General features: G+C 38.4%; 1 protein-coding gene across 13 annotated transcripts in view; it reads left to right on the top strand.

The window, feature by feature from the left end:
* Positions 1 to 19,341, top strand: part of ADGRG2 (adhesion G protein-coupled receptor G2) — a 142,415-nt gene that overhangs the window by 79,557 nt on the left and 43,517 nt on the right. For 6 of the 13 annotated variants that reach the window (XM_036840813.1, XM_036840805.1, XM_036840808.1 and 3 more), the window contains 4 exons: positions 13,209 to 13,244; positions 16,538 to 16,585; positions 16,684 to 16,707; positions 18,157 to 18,195. In XM_036840813.1, the coding sequence (XP_036696708.1) occupies positions 13,209 to 13,244; positions 16,538 to 16,585; positions 16,684 to 16,707; positions 18,157 to 18,195 (147 nt within the window). Of the gene's footprint in view, positions 1 to 13,208; positions 13,245 to 14,294; positions 14,398 to 16,537; positions 16,586 to 16,683; positions 16,708 to 18,156; positions 18,196 to 19,341 lie in introns of all 13 variants that reach the window. The other 7 variants (XM_036840815.1, XM_036840810.1, XM_036840811.1 and 4 more) reach the window with 3 other exon arrangements.

Here is a 19,341-nt window from a genome sequence, read left to right as displayed (position 1 = left end):
AGGTGGGACTATGCCCAGTGTGTTGTATTGGAGGAACAGCAGGGACACCAGAGTGGTTGGGTGAGGGGAGAGGAGGGGGAGATGAGGTCTGGATAGAGGGCCATGTTTCACGGGCATGTGGGGAGATTCCATGAAGAAACATGGGTATAATGCCACTGTAGTAAGTGTTCAATAGAGGCCAGTTTGCCTCTCTCCCTCCCTGCCCCCTGAAACACTAAGCAGCATTTGCCTTTCAGACTGAAAAAGCTCCAGAGGCTACCAGCCTTCAGTAGAGTGAACCCAAGTTGTGGCTAGCATTTTGTTATGGAAAGCACAACCCAAATACTCCATTATCTGCACTGGCCTTGACGGGCAGCCTAGATTACTGTCTATGTGTCTAACTTCAGGGGGGCTGGGAAGGGGGGATGATGCCCTAATATCCCCCACCTGTCAGAAACAGTTTATTTCAAGGCTCTCCTCCTTCCTAAAGTGTACATCCCTCCCAGTGGAATGGGGTGGATGGCCGCAGGTCAGTGGCTCTTCACTGTTTTAGACCACAGCCCAAGATGAGAAGCAGCTCAGTATAGTGGGGCTGGAAAGCCTAGGCTCAGATCCTAGCTCTGTCCCTTTACTACACACGTTATTTGACCTCCCTGTGCCTCGGTTTCCCCATCTGTAAAATGGGGTAACTTGCCTCGTATTGTTGTTATGAGGACTAAATGAGTTAATATTTATGAAGTGCCTGGTCACAGTAATGCTATATACATGCTTGTTAATTTAAAATAGAGTCCCTTTTGGGACTCTACCCTTCCCAGAAAAAAAATGCATATGAATACACACAAATTTGCATTCTATTCTAGGGCATTGATGGACACTCCAAAATGCATCTCCTAGATCCTCAAGGGAGGGACTGTCTGTTAACCCCTGAGAGAGGCCAGATCAGTTCTGGAGGGGTTAAGGGGCAAGAGGGCGGGTGAGTGGTACCGTGTGAGGACGGGAGAGGAGCAAGACCCAGGGGCTGGGGGATCAAGACCATGTTTCACCCTCTTCGCATTTTGGCCAAGGCCCACCTACAATTGCCAGTCGTCTGCACTTTGGGAAATTCCACCAGCTAGGAGCTGAAGTTTTCTTTAGGGATGTCATTATCAATTGTTTAATAAAAACGTTGTGTCAGAGCATTTATTGAGCACGGTGACGTGAGATGGTCACAGCTCAAGTAAACACATTTTGGCTGTGCCGAAGTAGAAATGTTTTCAGTCATTTTGTTGGTTATGTAGTAGAATCTGAAAAATACAGTTCTTGTAAGAGTGTCTGTTGTCCCAAGCCCTGGAGAGCCACTATCATAATAATATTGTTTTGTTTGGGGTTCCTGTATAAGAGTGCCTAGGCGTGGCACCTTGTTTTGAATCATCTCTCTATGCAACAGTAATTCAATCCAGAGAAGGACTGTCACCAGATTACAAATTTTAGTTGGCTCTAAAACATTCATGCAAGGGGGGCTAGTTGTATTCTTTTTAGATCCACTCCTAGAAGATTAAGCCTTTATCTTTCCTATCCAACTTCGGGGAGAATGTGCTGGGTGTAAAGAGAACCAACTGTCTGACATTTTAAGTCTTACATCTCCCACATATCAAATAGCAGAAGAAAAATGAAAACCTCAGAACCCTCAGACATGACCTTGTATGACTTGGGTGCAGGTTATTTGGGAGGTGATCCCAGGAATCAGGAGTGAGCGAGCAGGGAGAGGGCATTAGGAACAGAGGAAAGGTCGATAAAGGGTACAGTATTGAGATGATTGCTGTAGGCAACGTTTGTGATACGGCAGTTGAATGGCCATTTTAGTATACGTTTGGAAGATCTGTTAAGCAAGCTACCTGCTGTGATTGGCAGTTATAGCTATGATTCCAAAGTACAGATTCTGAACCATAGCCATCTAAGAAGTATTCTCAAGTCTTTCCTTCATGGACTCTGCCTCATTGCTCTCAGATCTTTTGCCCATCTGTCCCCTGCTGTGCTTTGTATCACAGGGACCTGACCCCTTGCAATATTTGCATTAAATTCCTACTCTTGAACTACCTGTCATATATTCATGACTGCTGGAGACTCCTTAATGATGTCATCAGTCAATCCAAAAATATTTTGAATATCTACCACATACAAAGCCCTGCACTGGATTCCTGGAGGATAATAAAGAATCAAGCAGCTTAGCATTTAGCTGGGAAAACAAGACATACAGTGGAAAAGTTAAATAACAATGCCTAACAGTATATGTCCAAATGCCAAGTGAATGGTGTAGCCAATGAATGAACTTTAAGATACAAAGAGGAAAGAGCCATCTCCATCAGTTTCATGCCAGGGCATGCTTTAGAGGGCTGGAGAGCTGACAGAAAGGGGTCATCTAAAACTTCCAATTTTGGAAGGGTAAGAATTTGGAATTTTATTTGAAATCTCCTAATTTTTAAATGTTGGTAAGTAATTCAAACTTTCAAAAACTTCAGTGTGAGTTCCATTGTGTGGGCAAGATAGAACTTGTCGGGGAGCTGAATTGGGATTGGGAGCCAATGATGTGCATTCGGTGGATGGCTTACTGAGTTGGGTGAGAAGTCAGATGCAAAGAACGTTAAGATCCTTGCCAATGAGAAGATTCCGGGTTCTAATATTTCACTTACGTGTGAGGCGATCAAGATCTGGGCTTAGAAGGGGGCAGTGGGCATGGGAAGAAAGGAGAGGTGAGAGAGAGATTAGGGAATATTAATACCCTCCATTTATGTACTAGTTTATGGTCTACAGAGTTTGTCATTGGAGGTAGGATAGAATAGAGGCCCAGAGGGTAGGCTCTGAAGTCAGACTGCCTGGGTTCAAATCGCAGCTCTACAGTGAATTCCCACGGAGGCCTGGAACAATTCACAGAAACTCGCCCAGCCTCAGTTTCTCAAGCACTAAAAAGGACTGATGCTAAGGAATCCACATATTTCATAGAGTCGTTGGCTGAGTAAATAATAAAATGTGTATGAAGCTCTTCGTGTGTTAAGCCTGGCTCACAGGAAGCATCAATCATTGTTCACTCTTACTATCACCACATACATCATTTCTCTTTAATCCTTGCAACAGCTCCCTGTTAGGGTGAGAAGAATGCACAGGATGGATGACGGAATCTGGGGGTGGGAGTGGGAGGTGGAGAACAGGAGGAGCCAAGGGCAATGGCCAGAGAGTGAGCCTTCGGTTTGTAGACTCAGCTGTATTGCTGAAACTGACTCTAGTTTTCTGGGCCCTTCACTTAACCCCTGTGGGATTTTTCTTCCTAAAGTGTGGTTCCTTGCAACTCATATTCTCCATAATTTTAAAAAACTGGATTTTTGAGTATGTAGGAAGAGTAATGGCTCCCCAAAGATGTCCCCTTCTAATGCCTCAAACCTGTAACTATGTTGCCTTACATGACAAAAGGGATTTTGCAAATGCGATTAAAGTTCAGGACTGGGAGATGGGGAGGTGATCATGGATTGCCTGGGTGGGCCCAGTCTAATCACCCGAGTTCTTAAAAGTGGAAGAGGAAGGCAGAAAAGTGAGTCAGACGGATGCTGCATGAGAAGGACTCCCCCTACCCCATCCCACTGTTGCTAGCTTTGAAGATGGAGGAATGGGGCATGAGCCAAGAAATGTGGATGGCTTCTAGAATCGAGGAACGGCCCTCAATTTATAGCCAGCAAGAAAATGAGGACCTAGGTCCTCCAACTGCAAGGAACTGAATTCTGCCAGTTATCCAAATAAGGAGGACACAGGTTCTCCTCCAGAGCCTCCAGAAAGGCGTGCAGCCTGTTGACACTCTGATTTTAGTCTGGTGAGACCCATGTTGGACTAATGACCTACAGAACTCTTAACGTAACAAGTTTGCATTGTCTTAAACCACTAAGTTCATGGTAATTTGTTACAGCAGCAACAGGAAACTAATATACTGAATTTTCCAGTTTCACTTGTTTGGCTGGTGTTACCAGCGGTCCATCAGATTCAAGAATGATATGGAAATGCTGTGGGGCGATGGGGGACAAGGTCTTGGATATGTGGGGTTGGAGAGGCAATGACAGTAAGGCATTCACATGGCAGTGCTCAGACCACACTTGATCATGTGGGATTGGATTTGGGGAGGTGGTAGCAATAAATTTGAAAGAATGTGCCAGGGAGGCGATGTAGGGAAAGAGACCCCATCGAGGGGGGCCACTTTCTTGAGTTGCCAGTTCCTCTTTTTGGCGTCCATTCGAAGCTTAGGCATGCCAAACTCCTGGTCATCATAATTGCAATATATGGACTTTGTTTTAAAAAATCACTAGGGAGTCATATTGAGTAAATTTTATCGACAGCTCACAATAATTTTATTTATGGACTTAAATCGAGACTTCAATAAATGAATAATGCTTTAAATTTTATTCTTTGTAAGTTTCCAAAGGAAAATCTGAAAAATTTAAATATTTTTCCTTTCTTTGCTTGCGAATCTTTTTAACAATGGAAATGTTTTGTCTCCTAAGAGTGGCATGGAACTCAAATATATGACTCACTGGAAATGCCGACCACCTCCTTGGTTGTAACAAATGGGAAGTGAGTTAGGAGAGAGCCCAAGAGAAACCGAGGCTGATACTCAGGAAAATGTAAGGCCTATGGGACGTCTCTACGTGGGACCAGGAGGAGTGATGTGGAGCATTATAATGAGAGACAGAAAAAGTGAATAAAATGTTAGTCACTGAGTAATCGGGCCCCTAGAAGAAAAAAAATGCCAAAAGAGAAAAAGCGGACAATAACAATTTAAAAACCTCTAACTTTTATTTACTGGGTTCCCTCCCTTCATCAGTGTAGGTCTCTGCTGGGAGCCCTGTAGGCTGGTCTGGTCTGGCCCTTGATCTATGTTTTGATCAGGTTTTACCTCTTGATTGTGAATCCATGCCTATCAAACCTGTCTACCCAGAGATGGCCAACCAGGAAAGATCCTTCTCCACTCTGGCTCTCCTATTACCCTTGAGTTGTCCATTTCCTCTAGCATCTAAGAAAGAGGTAAAACTCAGATGAACCCCTTTCCCTGTGGGTATACAGCTCTTGTCAAAGGATTTAGCAATGGAGAAGGTTGAACAATTGGTGACTCTGGTCAGCCACTGGGCAAAATTGAAAAGGAAGCAGTATTAGCCCCTGTTGCCCTTCAACATCACTCTCCATCCCTCTTCCCTGGTACTCCACTCTTCCTCAGTGCCTTCATGCTGTTCCCTGCCTGTGCCACACTCTCACACCACTCTACCTCACCTGCCTAAACTGATGTGTCATTTTCAAGTAGCCCATATTGAATGTTGATTCTTCCCGGAAATTTTCAACATGTCCCAGTATGGTAGGTCTTTGCTACATAATCAGAAGACTTCAGCCAATTGGAATTAATTCATACTAAGCTGTGAATGACTGATTTCCCCTTAGTGCTCCCAGGAGCATTCTCAAAATTAAACTCCTGTTAATTCAACAGACTCTTTGATTGGTGGGATATTTAAGGTAACATGAGGGATATATTGAAGGACAGAGACTAAGAAGAGACAATGCCAATTAAATTAGGGCATCAAGACACTAACTACTCTGCGCTAACCGCTTGAGCACTCATTCAGTCCTGCTTTCAAGCAGAACTGTGTTTTAATTATACCAGAAAATAATCAGTACCCTACCACCATTTAAGGAAAATAGGCTCCTGGAAGCTACCAGGTATGTTTCACTGTGCAATTTTAGTTTCTAAATATACTTATTCTTTCTTTTTAATTGTATCTCAAGATACCACTATGGAAATAACCATTCCTTTGTAATTAAAAACAGTTTAAGAATTTATAAGGTAATAACCCATTGGGTGAGAGTTTGGGAAAGTAACACTCTGATGTACTGCAAAGAGCGGTATAAATTGGTTTGTTTTCTGTAAGGCATCTTGGCAATCAAAATTCATGGAATTTCTGAAAGAAATAGCCAAGTGTGTATACAAAAATTTACCAAGAGGATTTCTTGCAGCATTGTTTGTAATCATGAAAACCTGTGCACACTAAAATGTCCATGAAAAGGAAATTTGTTATATAAATTAATGGTACATCCAATCAATGAAATGCTATGCAGTCATCACAAAATGGTATTGGGGAAGATTGTTTAATGATATAGAACAATGTTCAGGATATAGTGTCATGAGAAAAATCAGGTTACAAATAGTTTTAAGTGACATGATCTTTCTTATCGTACATATAAGTACATATGTATACACATACATTCATATATTTATTTATTTATTTATTTATTTTTTAATGTCTGAAACATTTATATTAACATATTTCCATACAAATAACCCAATGAAAGTTTAGTATTAGTTGTTGTGTTTGTTTGTTTTTTTATACTGCAGGTTCTTATTAGGCATCAATTTTTTTTTTTTTCACACACACACACTGTATTTTATTTTTACAAGAGATAAATAGACTGACACCAAGCATTGTACATGGATGACCACAACAAAAGCATCAATGATTGCAATTACCAAACATGAAACACACTCATACTATGTCATAATATTGACATTCAGTCCAGTAATCCTCCACTGTAACAGCTCCTTTACTTTGCAGTGAAAATTGATTTGTATATTCTTTGCCTCTGAGTCCTTGTGGGATTTTTTTTTTTTTAAATTCAGACAGAAAGTCACAAAAATTATACTCATCCTCATCAGTTCACTCAGTCCCATGTAATTAATTTTTTTTTTCATCCTGATCTTTTGTTAGCACTTTTATGAGTTCATCAGTTTTTCATTAGAGTTCTGAAAATGCTTATTCATTCAGTTCAGCAGCACAGTCAGTTACCAGAAACCTGTACTTGTCAGAGTCTTTTCCATGAATTTCTTGAAGATGAAACCCTTTTATAGGAACATATTTGCAAAAGCATCAGAGTACACCCAGAACTGTCTGTAAATGACAAAAGACTTAAAAATGACCACAGTTAAAGATTTGATGAAAGTTCATAATAATGCAGTTGATAAGAAAATTAGTTATTTCTGAGATGTACATTTTAAAGTAATAACTAGGATTATTACTTATAACATTATACCAGAACATATAAGATTTTTAGAAATTTCATGTAATGTCTGAAACATTTATATTAACAAATTTCCATACATATTTCCATACAAATACAAATATAAGGTTTTTAGAAATTTCATGTAATGTCTGAAACATTTATATTAACATATTTCCATACAAATAACCCAATGAAAGTTTAGTATTAGTTGTTTTGTTTGTTTGTTTTTTTATAGTGCAGGTTCTTATTAGGCATCAATTTTATACACATCAGTGTATACATGTCAATCCCAGTCGCCCAATTCAGCACACCACCATCCCCACCCCACCGCAGTTTTCCCCCCTTGGTGTCCATATGTCCATTCTCTACATCTGTGTCTCAACTTCTGCCCTGCAAACCGGCTCATCTGTACCCTTTTTCTAGGTTCCACATACATGCATTAATATACGATATTTGTTTTTCTCTTTCTGACTTACTTCACTCTGTATGACAGTCTCTAGATCCATCCACTTCTCAACAAATGACTCAATTTCGTTCCTTTTTATGGCTGAGTAATATTCCATTGTATATATGTACCACGTCTTCTTTATCCATTCGTCTGTTGATGGGCATTTAGGTTGCTTCCATGACCTGGCTATTGTAAATAGTGCTGCAATGAACATTCGGGTGCATGTGTCTTTTTGAATTACGGTTTTCTCTGGGTATATGCCCAGGAGTGGGATTGCTGGGTCATATGGTAATTCTATTTTTAGTTTTTTAAGGAACCTCCATATTGTTCTCCATAGTGGCTGTATCAATTTACATTCCCACCAACAGTGCAAGAGGGTTCCCTTTTCTCCACACCCTCTCCAGCATTTGTTGTTTGTAGATTTTCTGATGATGCCCATTCTAACAGGAGTGAGGTGATACCTCATTGTAGTTTTGATTTGCATTTCTCTAATAATTAGTGATGTTGAGCATCTTTTCATGTGTTTCGTGGCCGTCTGTATGTCTTCTTTGGAGAAATGTCTATTTAGGTCTTCTGCCCATTTTTGGATTGGGGTGTTTGTTTCTTTAATATTGAGCTGAATGAGCTGTTTATATATTTTGGAGATTAATCCTTTGTCCATTGATTCGTTTGCAAATATTTTTTCCCATTCTGAGGGTTGTCTTTTCGTCTTGTTTATGGTTTCCTTTGCTGTGCAAAAGCTTTGAAGTTTCATTAGGTCCCATTTGTTTATTTTTGTTTTTATTTCCATTACTCTAGGAGGTGGATCAAAAAAAGATCTTGCCGTGATTCATGTCAAAGAGTGTTCTTCCTATGTTTTCCTCTAAGAGTTTTATAGTGTCCAGTCTTATATTTAGGTCTCTAATCCATTTTGAGTTTATTTTTGTGTATGGTGTTAGGGAGTATTCTAATTTCATTCTTTTACATGTAGCTGTCCAGTTTTCCCAGCACCACTTATTGAAGAGACTGTCTTTTCTCCATTGTATATCTTTGCCTCCTTTGTCATAGATTAGTTGACCATAGGTGTGTGGGTTAATCTCTGGGCTTTCTATCTTGTTCCATTGATCTATGTTTCTGTTTTTGTGCCAGTACCATATTGTCTTGATTACTGTAGCTTTGTAGTATAGTCTGAAGTCAGGGAGTCTGATTCCTCCAGCTCCGTTTTTTTGCCTCAAGACTGCTTTGGCTATTCGGGGTCTTTTGTGTCTCCATACAAATTTTAAGATGATTTGTTCTAGCTCCGTAAAAAATGCCATTGGTAATTTGATAGGGATTGCATTGAATCTGTAGATTGCTTTGGGTAGTATACTCATTTTCACAATGTTGATTCTTCCAATCCAAGAACATGGTATATCTCTCCATCTGTTGTTATCATCTTTAATTTCTTTCATCAGTGTCTTATAGTTTTCTGCATACAGGTCTTTTGTCTCCCTAGGTAGGTTTATTCCTAGGTATTTTATTCTTTTTGTTGCAATGGTAAATGGGAGTGTTTCCATAATTTCTCTTTCAGATTTTTCATCATTAGTGTATAGGAATGCAAGAGATTTCTGTGCATTAATTTTGTATCCTGCAACTTTACCATATTCATTAATTAGCTCTAGCAGTTTTCTGGTGGCAGTTTTAGGATTCTCTATGTATAGTATCATGTCATCCGCAAACAGTGACAGTTTTACTTCTTCTTTTCCAATTTGTATTCCTTTTATTTCTTTTTCTTCTCTGATTGCCGTGGCTAGGACTTCCAGAACTATGTTGAATAATAGTGGTGAGAGTGGACATCCTTGTCTCGTTCCTGATCTTAGAGGAAATGCTTTCAGTTTTTCACCATTGAGAATGATGTTTGCTGTGGGTTTGTCATATATGGCCTTTATTATGTTGAGGTAGGTTCCCTCTATGCCCACTTTCTGGAGAGTTTTTATCATAAATGGGTGTTGAATTTTGTCAAAGCTTTTTCTGCATCTATTGAGATGATCATATGGTTTTTATTCTTCAATTTGTTAATATGGTGTATCACATTGATTGATTTGCGTATATTGAAGAATCCTTGCATCCCTGGGATAAATCCCACTTGATCGTGGTGTATGATCCTTTTAATGTGTTGTTGGATTCTGTTTGCTAGTATTTTGTTGAGGATTTTTGCATCTATATTCATCAGTGATATTGGTCTGTAATTTTCTTTTTTTGTAGTGTCTTTGTCTGGTTTTGGTATCAGGGTGATGGTGGCCTCATAGAATGAGTTTGGGAGTGTTCCTTCCTCTGCAATTTTTTGGAAGAGTTTGAGAAGGATAGGTGTTAGCTCTTCTCTAAATGTTTGATAGAATTCACCTGTGAAGCCATCTGGTCCTGGACTTTTGTTTGTTGGAAGATTTTTAATCACATTTTCAATTTCATTACTTGTGATTGGTCTGTTCATATTTTCTGTTTCTTCCTGGTTCAGTCTTGGAAGGTTATACCTTTCTAAAAATTTGTCCATTTCTTCCAGGTTGTCCATTTTATTGGAATAAAGTTGCTTGTAGTAGTCTCTTAGGATGCTTTGTATTTCTGCAGTGTCTGTTGTAACTTCTCCTTTTTCATTTCTGATTTTATTGATTTGAGTCCTCTCCCTCTTTTTCTTGATGAGTCTGGCTAATGGCTTATCAATGTTGTTTATCTTCTCAAAGAACCAACTTTTAGTTTTATTGATCTTTGCTATTGTTTTCTTTGTTTCTATTTCATTTATTTCTGCTCTGATCTTTATGATTTCTTTCCTTCTGCTAACTTTGGGTTTTGTTTGTTCTTCTTTCTCTAGTTTCGTTAGGTGTAAGGTTAGATTGTTTACTTGAGATTTTTCTTGTTTCTTTAGGTAGGCTTGTATAGCTATAAACTTCCCTCTTAGAACTGCTTTTGCTGCATCCCATAGGTTTTGGGTCGTCGTGTTTTCATTGTCATTTGTCTCTAGGTATTTTTTTATTTCCTCTTTGATTTCTTCAGTGATCTCTTGGTTACTTAGTAACGTATGGTTTAGCCTCCATGTGTTTGTCTTTTTTACGTTTTTTTCCCTGTAATTCATTTCTAATCTCATAGTGTTGTGGTCAGAAAAGATGCTTGATATGATTTCAATTTTCTTAAATTTACTGAGGCTTGATTTGTGACCCAAGATGTGATCTATCCTGGAGAATGTTCCGTGCGCACTTGAGAAGAACGTGTAATCTGCTGTTTTTGGATGGAATGTCATATAAATATCAATTAAATCTATCTGGTCTATTGTGTCATTTAAAGCTTGTGTTTCCTTATTTATTTTCATTTTGGATGATCTGTCCATTGGTGTAAGTGAGGTGTTAAAGTCCCCCACTATGATTGTGTTACTGTCAATTTCCTCTTTTATAGCTGTTAGCAGTTGCCTTATGTAAGGAGGTGCTCCTATGTTGGGTGCATATATATTTATAATTGTTATATCTTCTTCTTGGATTGATCCCTTGATCATTATGTAGTGTCCTTCCTTGTCTCTTGTAACATTCTTTATTTTAAAGTCTATTTTATCTGATATGAATATAGCTACTCCAGCTTTCTTTTGATTTCCATTTGCATGGAATATCTTTTTCCATCCCCTCACTTTCAGTCTGTATGTGTCCCTAGGTCTAAAGTGGGTCTCTTGTAGACAGTATATATATGGGTCTTGTTTTTGTATCCATTCAGCCAGTCTATGTCTTTTGGTTGGGGCATTTAATCCATTCACGTTTAAGGTAATTATCGATATGTATGTTCCTATGACCATTTTTTTAATTGTTTTGGGTTTGTTTTTGTGGGTCTTTTTCTTCTCTTGTGTTTCCTGCTTAGAGAAGTTCCTTTAGCATTTGTTGTAAAGCTGGTTTGGTGGTGCTGAATTCTCTTAGCTTTTGCTTGTCTGTAAAGCTTTTGATTTCTCCATCAAATCTAAATGAGATCCTTGCCGGGTAGAGTAATCTTGGTTGTAGGTTCTTCCCTTTCATCACTTTAAGTATATCATGCCACTCCCTTCTGGCTTGTAGAGTTTCTGCTGAGAAATCAGCTGTTAACCTTATGGGAGTTCCCTTGTATGTTATTTGTCATTTTTCCCTTGCTGCTTTCAATCATTTTTCTTTCTCTTTAATTTTTGCTGATTTGATTACTATGTGTCTTGGCGTGTTTCTCCTTGGGTTTATCCTGTATGGGACTTGCTGCGCTTCCTGGACTTGGGTGGCTATTTCCTTTCCCATGTTAGGGAAGTTTTCGACTATAATCTCTTCAAATATTTTCTCTGGTCCTTTCTCTCTCTCTTCTCCTTCTGGGACCCCTATAATGTGAATGTTGTTGCATTTAATGTTGTCCCAGAGGTCTCTTAGGCTGTCTTCATTTCTTTTCATTCTTTTTTCTTTAGTCTGTTCCGCAGCAGTGAATTCCACCATTCTGTCTTCCAGGTCACTTATCTGTTCTTCTGCCTCAGTTATTCTGCTATTGATTCCTTGTAGTGTAGTTTTCATTTCAGTTATTGTATTGGTCATCTCTGTTTGTTTGTTCTGTAATTCTTCTAGGTCTTTGTTAATCACTTCTTGCATCTTCTCAATCTTTGCCTGCATTCTTATTCCGAGGTCCTGGATCATCTTCACTATCATTATTCTGAATTCTTTTTCTGGAAGGTTTCCTATCTCCACTTCATTTAGTTGTTTTTCTGGGGTTTTTTCTTGTTCCTTCATCTGGTACATAGCCCTCTGCCTTTTCATCTTGTCTATCTTTCTGTAACTGGTTTTTGGTCCACAGGCTGCAGGATTGTAGTTTTTCTTGCTTCTGCTCACATTCATATATTTATATTCATATGTAGATATACATTAACACATAGAAAGAGAAAAGAATATATGTCAAAATGTTAATGTCATTCATGTCTGGGTGGTGAAATTGTAGGTGGTTTTAATTTTCTTCTTTTTGTTTATCTGTAATTTCTGAAGTTTCTCCAATAAGTGTATTATTTTTCATAGAGAAAAAAATAGAATTACTTTTCTTTTAAGGAATCTAGCATCCTCCCAAAATAAATAACACAGCAGTCCTTGTAGTTTATATACCCAGAGGTGTCTGATTGGCTTAATTAAAGGTTAAAGTCTGCACTAATAGGTATAAAAAGAAGTACAGTTACGGGAAGTTTAATTTATGCAGATGTATACATTTACACATTCTAATGAACATTTGCCAACAACCGAAGTTCTTAGTCATCATTTTTATTTTAAAATGTACTAAACCATTATATAACAAAATATATAGAGCACCATCAACAGTTAAATTGGAAGAATTGCTTCACCAGAGATATGTCTTTGTGGAGAATTGAAAGAACTGATTAGGCTGTTGTAAATAATAGTAAGTTAACATACTGCCTTCTTTTGGTAGCTATTTGCAACTCATTTTACATTCACTGCCGTTAAAGATGTTAATCTCCTACAAATTCATGTACAAACTAAACTAATTTTATTTACTTTTACATTTTTTTATTGAAGTATAGTTGATTTACAATAATGTGTTAGTTTCAGGTGTACAGCACAGTGATTCAGATATATATATATATATATATATATTCTTTTTCAGATTCTTTTCCATTATAGGTTATTACAAGATATTGTAATAATTCCCTGTATTGTACAGTAGGTCTCTGTTGTTTAATCTACAAACTAAACTAATTTTAAATCACCTTTTTCCTCAACAGAGCATGCTGATAATTCCAGTTTGTTATCACCTTCTGGTAAGATTGTTATTTCATGACTTTGGGGGAATTTCAGCAAAATATTCTAAAAGTTCTCCATGCAATGTCAGATACAGCAAAATTGTTTTCTTCTATGAAGCTTAATTAAATTCTGCATTAAACCTACATCCGAAAAATCAATAGCAGACACAGACAACAGGATAGTCTATCAATCCCCCCACATTGCTAAACAAAGCTAGGGACTAAGTTGTGGGTTTTCATCATGGTAACTGCTTCAGTTCTTCAGTGTTATTTTTAGTATTCTAGTTCATGTCTCCTGAAGAGTATCAAGGACATAAACATGCCAAATGTTCCTATATTTGAGGGTTGAGATATTCTCTTAAATATACTTCCTCAGCACCCCACTGAATGAATATTTTTCAAAAGGCTTCTAAAGGCTTAGCACTCATGAGAATGGGAAGGCAAATCAATAAAGACAAATTTATAACTAGGACCCGTCTTGGCAGGAACCAGGAGCAGAACCTGCATTCCAGACTGCTGGCTACAACGGGACCTCAGGGATAAAATGGTCCCACCCCATCCCTTAGTTAATAACACGGTGAAGCCTGGAGAGGCTGAATAACTTATCTAAGTTCACACGGCTTCTTGCCCGACATCACAGAGGCAGCACGTGTCTTCTCTAACTCCTACTTCTGTGTTTCATTCTGTAATATATATACCATATAGTACAGAACAATCTTTTACGGTAAGGAGTGAGTCAACTCACATTTTCCTTAGTTGTGTGAAAATGAGCTTCTACTGTTATTAATTCATTTAACTAAAATTAGTATTAATCGCTATTACTGCTCATGCACATTCTACATGTCTGGGAATCTTCCGACATCTCATTCTGCTTCCAATCTTGCAGTATAGGGATCGTTATATTCATGTTATAGATGAGGAAACTGAGGGTCAGAGAGGATGAAACTTGCTCATGTTCATACATTCTCTGGAGCCACACTACTTGGGTTTGAATTTGGCCACCGCCCCCCCCCCTCCATTGCTATCTGTGTGGCTTTGGACAAGTTCCTTCACCTTTCTGTGCCTCAGTTTCTTCATCTGTAAATTGAAGAGAATAACAGTACTCGCTTCATGGGGAAGTTGTGAAGATGAAATGAGATAACACATGTGCCTGGCACAGAGTAAACCCTCAGTAAGTAATAACGATCATTATTATTATTAGTTTTACAAATTTATTTATTTTAAAAATTATTTATTTATTTATTTTTGGCTGCGTTCGGTCTTCATTGCTGCGTGCACGGACTGTCTCTAGTTGCGGTGAGCGGGGGCTACTCTTCATTGCAATGCACGGGCTTCTCATTGCGGTGGCTTCTCTCGTTGTGGAGCACGGGCTGTAGGTGTGTGGGCTTCAGTAGTTGTGGCATGCGGGCTCAGTAGTTGTGGCTTGCGGGCTCTAGAGCGCAGGCTCAGTAGTTGTGGTGCACGGGCTTAGTTGCTCCGCGGCATGTGGGATCTTCCCAGGCCAGGGCTCGAACCCATGTCCCCTGCATTGGCAGGCGGATTCTTAACCACTGTGCCACCAGGGAAGTCTCTGATCATTATTATTAAGTTATTAAGTAATGGGGCAGAGATTCAAATCCAGGACTGCAAATCTCCAAAGCCCAAGCTCTTTTTGCTAAGCCAGCTTGCCCCCTTGTTGTTAAACTTCTAGGATAAAATGAACCACTGTATTTTTCTTCTGCTGCAGTAGCCTTCTCAGACTTAATCATGGTGATATCTTTGCAAAGCTCTGTTTGCATGGAATGAGGTCGAGGGTTTGGAGGCACACAATGATGCCAGGCACAGCCCCGGGGCCCCAGGGGAAAGCCAGCACACATCCAGGGATGGACAGGCGGCTGTGCCCGCAGGCCTCTTTGGATGGTGTCACCATTCCTCTCCAGTCAGAAAAATGAATAGTCATTGATTAAAAACCACCTTTGGCCAATTATATTGTTCTGCCCCAAGAGCAAAGGATTCCATACCCAGGCTTTGAATCTCATTGCTCAGGAACTGTCTTACTTCTCAAGAAGTATACTTGGTAATTTAAAAAAATGTAGTAAATGACAAAATTTGGAAGAAATAATGTAGGACAGACAGGGTGTGTGTGTTTCAGCCAACGCATGATTGGTCTAAAACAGACAGGCCAGCCAAGCACCTCGACACACCCAAATGTTGTCCTTACCAGCTGAATATCAGGCTCCCTATTGCAAAGCTCAGTTTAGTTGTAAAATGTTTACATGTCCTGTGTATATGGAGAGGTCAAGCCATTGGATCTTTTTAATATTTAAACATGCAAAGTGTGTGCAGTAGACTGACCTCTTAGCATAAATAGAGTTATTCCACGGGAAATTTACAACCTGATTGTCTTAATAGCAGCCATATTTTATTTTATTATTTTTTTTTTTATTAAAAAATTTTTTTAGCTATGTTGGGTCTTCGTTGCTGTGCGTGGGCTTTCTCTAGTTGCGGCGAGCAGGGGCTACTCTTCATTGCGATACACGGGCTTCTCATTGCAGTGGCTTCTCTTGTTGCAGAGCGCGGGCTCTAGGCATGTGGGCTTCAGTAGTTGTGGCATGTGGGCTCAGAAGTTGTGGCGCACGAGCTCTAGAGCGCAGGCTCAGTAGTTGTGGCGCACGGGCTTAGTTGCTCCACAGCATGTGGGATCTTCCCGGACCAGGGCTCGAACCCGTGTCCCCTGCATTGGTAGGCGGATTCTTAACCACTGCACCACCAGGGAAGTCCCAGCAGCCATATTTTAAAATAACTTACCAGGAAGTTGTGTTAGGTAGTACAGTACTGAGTGATAGCAGTGTCATTTTTTTAAATCTTAAATTCATTATGAGAAAAGTTACCAGGTGTCATTATAAATGGAGTAGAACCTATGTGCCAATATGTTTCATAATTGTAGTGTGACAAATTTTAAACTATAAAATGTTTTCTAGAACTCTCTGGCTGAAAAATTTTGAAAGTAATATGTCTCTATTTTGTTGTGGTTCCTAAAGTTATTTCCATAATATTCCATAGGTCAGAGCAAGCTTCATGGTCATGAGTCTCATATTCTTTACCTGTAAAATGAAACAGTTGTACTCATTTCATCTCTTGGGTTCTTTCTTTATGATTTTCTGATTAAATGTATACTCACTGAGTGATTATGGGACTTGCAGATTTAACTACATATTGGTCTGATAGCACATTTTCTACTTTTCATAATTATATCTCAAAAGTTTTACTCCTTAAAATTCAATAAATAATTGTTTCAAAGTATTAATTGGAATTTTTTTTTTCTCCTGCAGCTGAATCATCTCTTGTTGGTTTTGTCCCCTACTCCAATGGTACTCCAGGCAAGATTTTGAAAAAATTTAAACCTAGATTTACCCCAATTTGTTAAGTTTTTGATTTAATTATACCTTTGTCTTGTCGTTTTTCCTTGGGACAAAAGAGGTTGAAACTACAAGCCTAAATGGTAAGAATTTTTCTGAAGCAAGTGAAAATTGATAACCCTTAATATGAATATAAGTATAATGAATGGTGTTGAAGGTTTCCTTATTCAAATAACAAACACAAACAAACACAAAAAATCCCCCAGACCATCGACCCTGGAGAGCAAACTAAACTTTCTGGTTAAATGATAAAATTCTTATTGTGGAAGGAGGACAGCCGTCCACCATTCTAACTGTGCTGTGAAAGGAAAGAAATATCGATCACATTTTGAGAGCTCTACTTGCTCTCCAACACTATGCCAACACACTTTACAGGACAGATTGTTTAAATGGGAAAAGCACATCCAGTGACTTTAATGTGATTCAGCCTGGATTTAGAGGCACAAAGTGTTCAGAGACAGCCTTTTTTTACAGATGATTTTATCAATCTTTAAATAATATGAAATGAAAAAGAAAATCTGGCTTCATGCTAGGGAAAAGGGCAAAGAATTGGGCTATAATCGAGGGAGGTGGGCAGGGCAGCACATTCTGTTCCCTTTCTCTGTGGGTAGACAGCCTTCCATCTTATTGCAGTCAAAACCCAACACTTTTCACAGTCCCTTAGTTAAGATGAAATCTCAGCATGTGGTTGGTGGTTAAGGAGCTAAACAATCATAGATGCAACTCACGCCGATCAAAACTGGTTTAAATTCACATTTGGTCCAGTGGGAAGGGAAGACGTTATCATTTTTATGTGCAATTACTTTTTACAGTGAAAAAACATCTTTAAAATCGCCTTGGCAGTAGTTTTTGGATCCCATTTATGTGGGTTTTTTTTTTTTTTTTAAAGTGTGATAATGTAGTACATGCCTTTTTTTCCCCCTTAAAGTTTCATCCAGAATAATAAATTCTAGAAGGATTTTCATTTACAGAAATACCAGTAGGGTAGATTTTAAATTGGATTTTAAGTGAAACGATCAAAATGAGATTTCCTTAAAAGTTCGTTGAATATCATGTTCAAGAACTCCAAATTTAAACTAGAATTTTTTAAAGATTGCTTTATAAGAGTATACCTTTAGGTACAAATGCATTAAGCATCTACAGGGCTATGTATAATATTAAAGTTACTACTAACTACGGAAATGTCATATCCCTTAGAGACTTTCATTATAATAGAGAAAAAAATGGGACAAAATATTAAACAACATAAATGGGTTTATTTAAATCTAATGATTATAGGAGTGCTGCTGTGTTTTAGACACATAAAACATGTTCAGGAAACACATTTTTAAATGAATGAATACTTGCTCAGGAATGGTCTGCGCGGGTTGGGGAATGGCTAGTGTTGTGAGGGGGTGGACCGCTTGGCTTTTGCAGAAGTCTCTAACTTCTCCAGGATTTGGGGAAAAGTGAAATGTTTAAGGAACCTAGGAAGATGCATGTATTTGTTAACCATGCCAATAGTTGTGCTAATTTTTATTATTTTATTTCAGATGCTACTTCGAGCGTATTATCTACTTTGAACAAAACAGGTAATGTCAAGTTATTTCTAAATATAATAACTTGTCTTCTGTGGCTTCTTGATTTTCTCACTTGTGTGGTCTTCTGGGTTAGTAAAAGTTATCTCCTTGCCCATTTCCTATGACTCCAACTGTTGATTTATTACTCGTTTTACTTTGACATTGAACTATAATTCTGGTGTCACCACACTCCTGAACTTCCAAACTCTTATGGCTATAGCACTCCATTTAAAATAACATTTACAATTTTTTTGATTACAGTAGTAATACATCTTAGCTCATAAAAAATGGGGAATATAGAAAAATACAAAGAAGAAAATAGCAATCATCTTTAATGTTACTTTCCTAAGACTATTACTGTTAATAATCTGGTATATTTCCATTCAGTATCATATATATATATATACACATTATGTAAATATATAACAAAATAGTCATAGTTTACATAAATTTTTATATTTTGCCCTTTTGACTTCATATTAAATTATAAGTATTTTCCAGCATCCCTTACTATTAATGACTTGATAATATTCCGTTGTGTACCATATGTTAACATTAAATTTGTTTCTACTTTTTTTTTTTTTTTTTTTTGGCTGCACTGCGCAGCATGCGGGGTCTTAGTTCCCTGACCAGGGATGGAACCCGTGCCCCCTGCAGTGGGAGCGCAGAGTCTTAACCACTGGACTGCTAGGGAAGTCCCTATTTCTACTTTTTAAATAGAAATTGTTGCAGTGAACATCCTTGTGCCAACATCTTTGCATTTCTCCCTGATTTCTGTAGAATGCTCCTCAAGGACTGGACTTATTTGGGTCAGCATTATGAATATTTTAAGGCCCTTGATACCAACTGCCTGATTACCTTCTAGAAAAGTTGCACACAACAGCATTCCTGTCTGCAGTGGATGAGAATGTCTGTGTAACCGTACCTTTGCCTAGAGCTGAGACTATGTCATATACTGTTAGATCTTCCTCTCAATTCCTTAGGTTCTATTTTGCATCTTTTCATATTTGTGAGGTTGAACATTTTTCGCCCAAAGCATTTTTTTACTGGAATCAGAAGTTCATTTCACAGTTGTGTTTTGTTTGCTCCGGAAAGGAAAGTATCAGGGCAAAACAAAATAATATATTAAAAGGATTCTTAATAGTAATGCAAAATACT

Source organism: Balaenoptera musculus, chromosome X, assembly GCF_009873245.2.
Source record: "Balaenoptera musculus isolate JJ_BM4_2016_0621 chromosome X, mBalMus1.pri.v3, whole genome shotgun sequence".
Lineage (NCBI taxonomy): Eukaryota > Metazoa > Chordata > Mammalia > Artiodactyla > Balaenopteridae > Balaenoptera > Balaenoptera musculus.
This window is presented reverse-complemented; position numbering and strand designations above follow the sequence as displayed.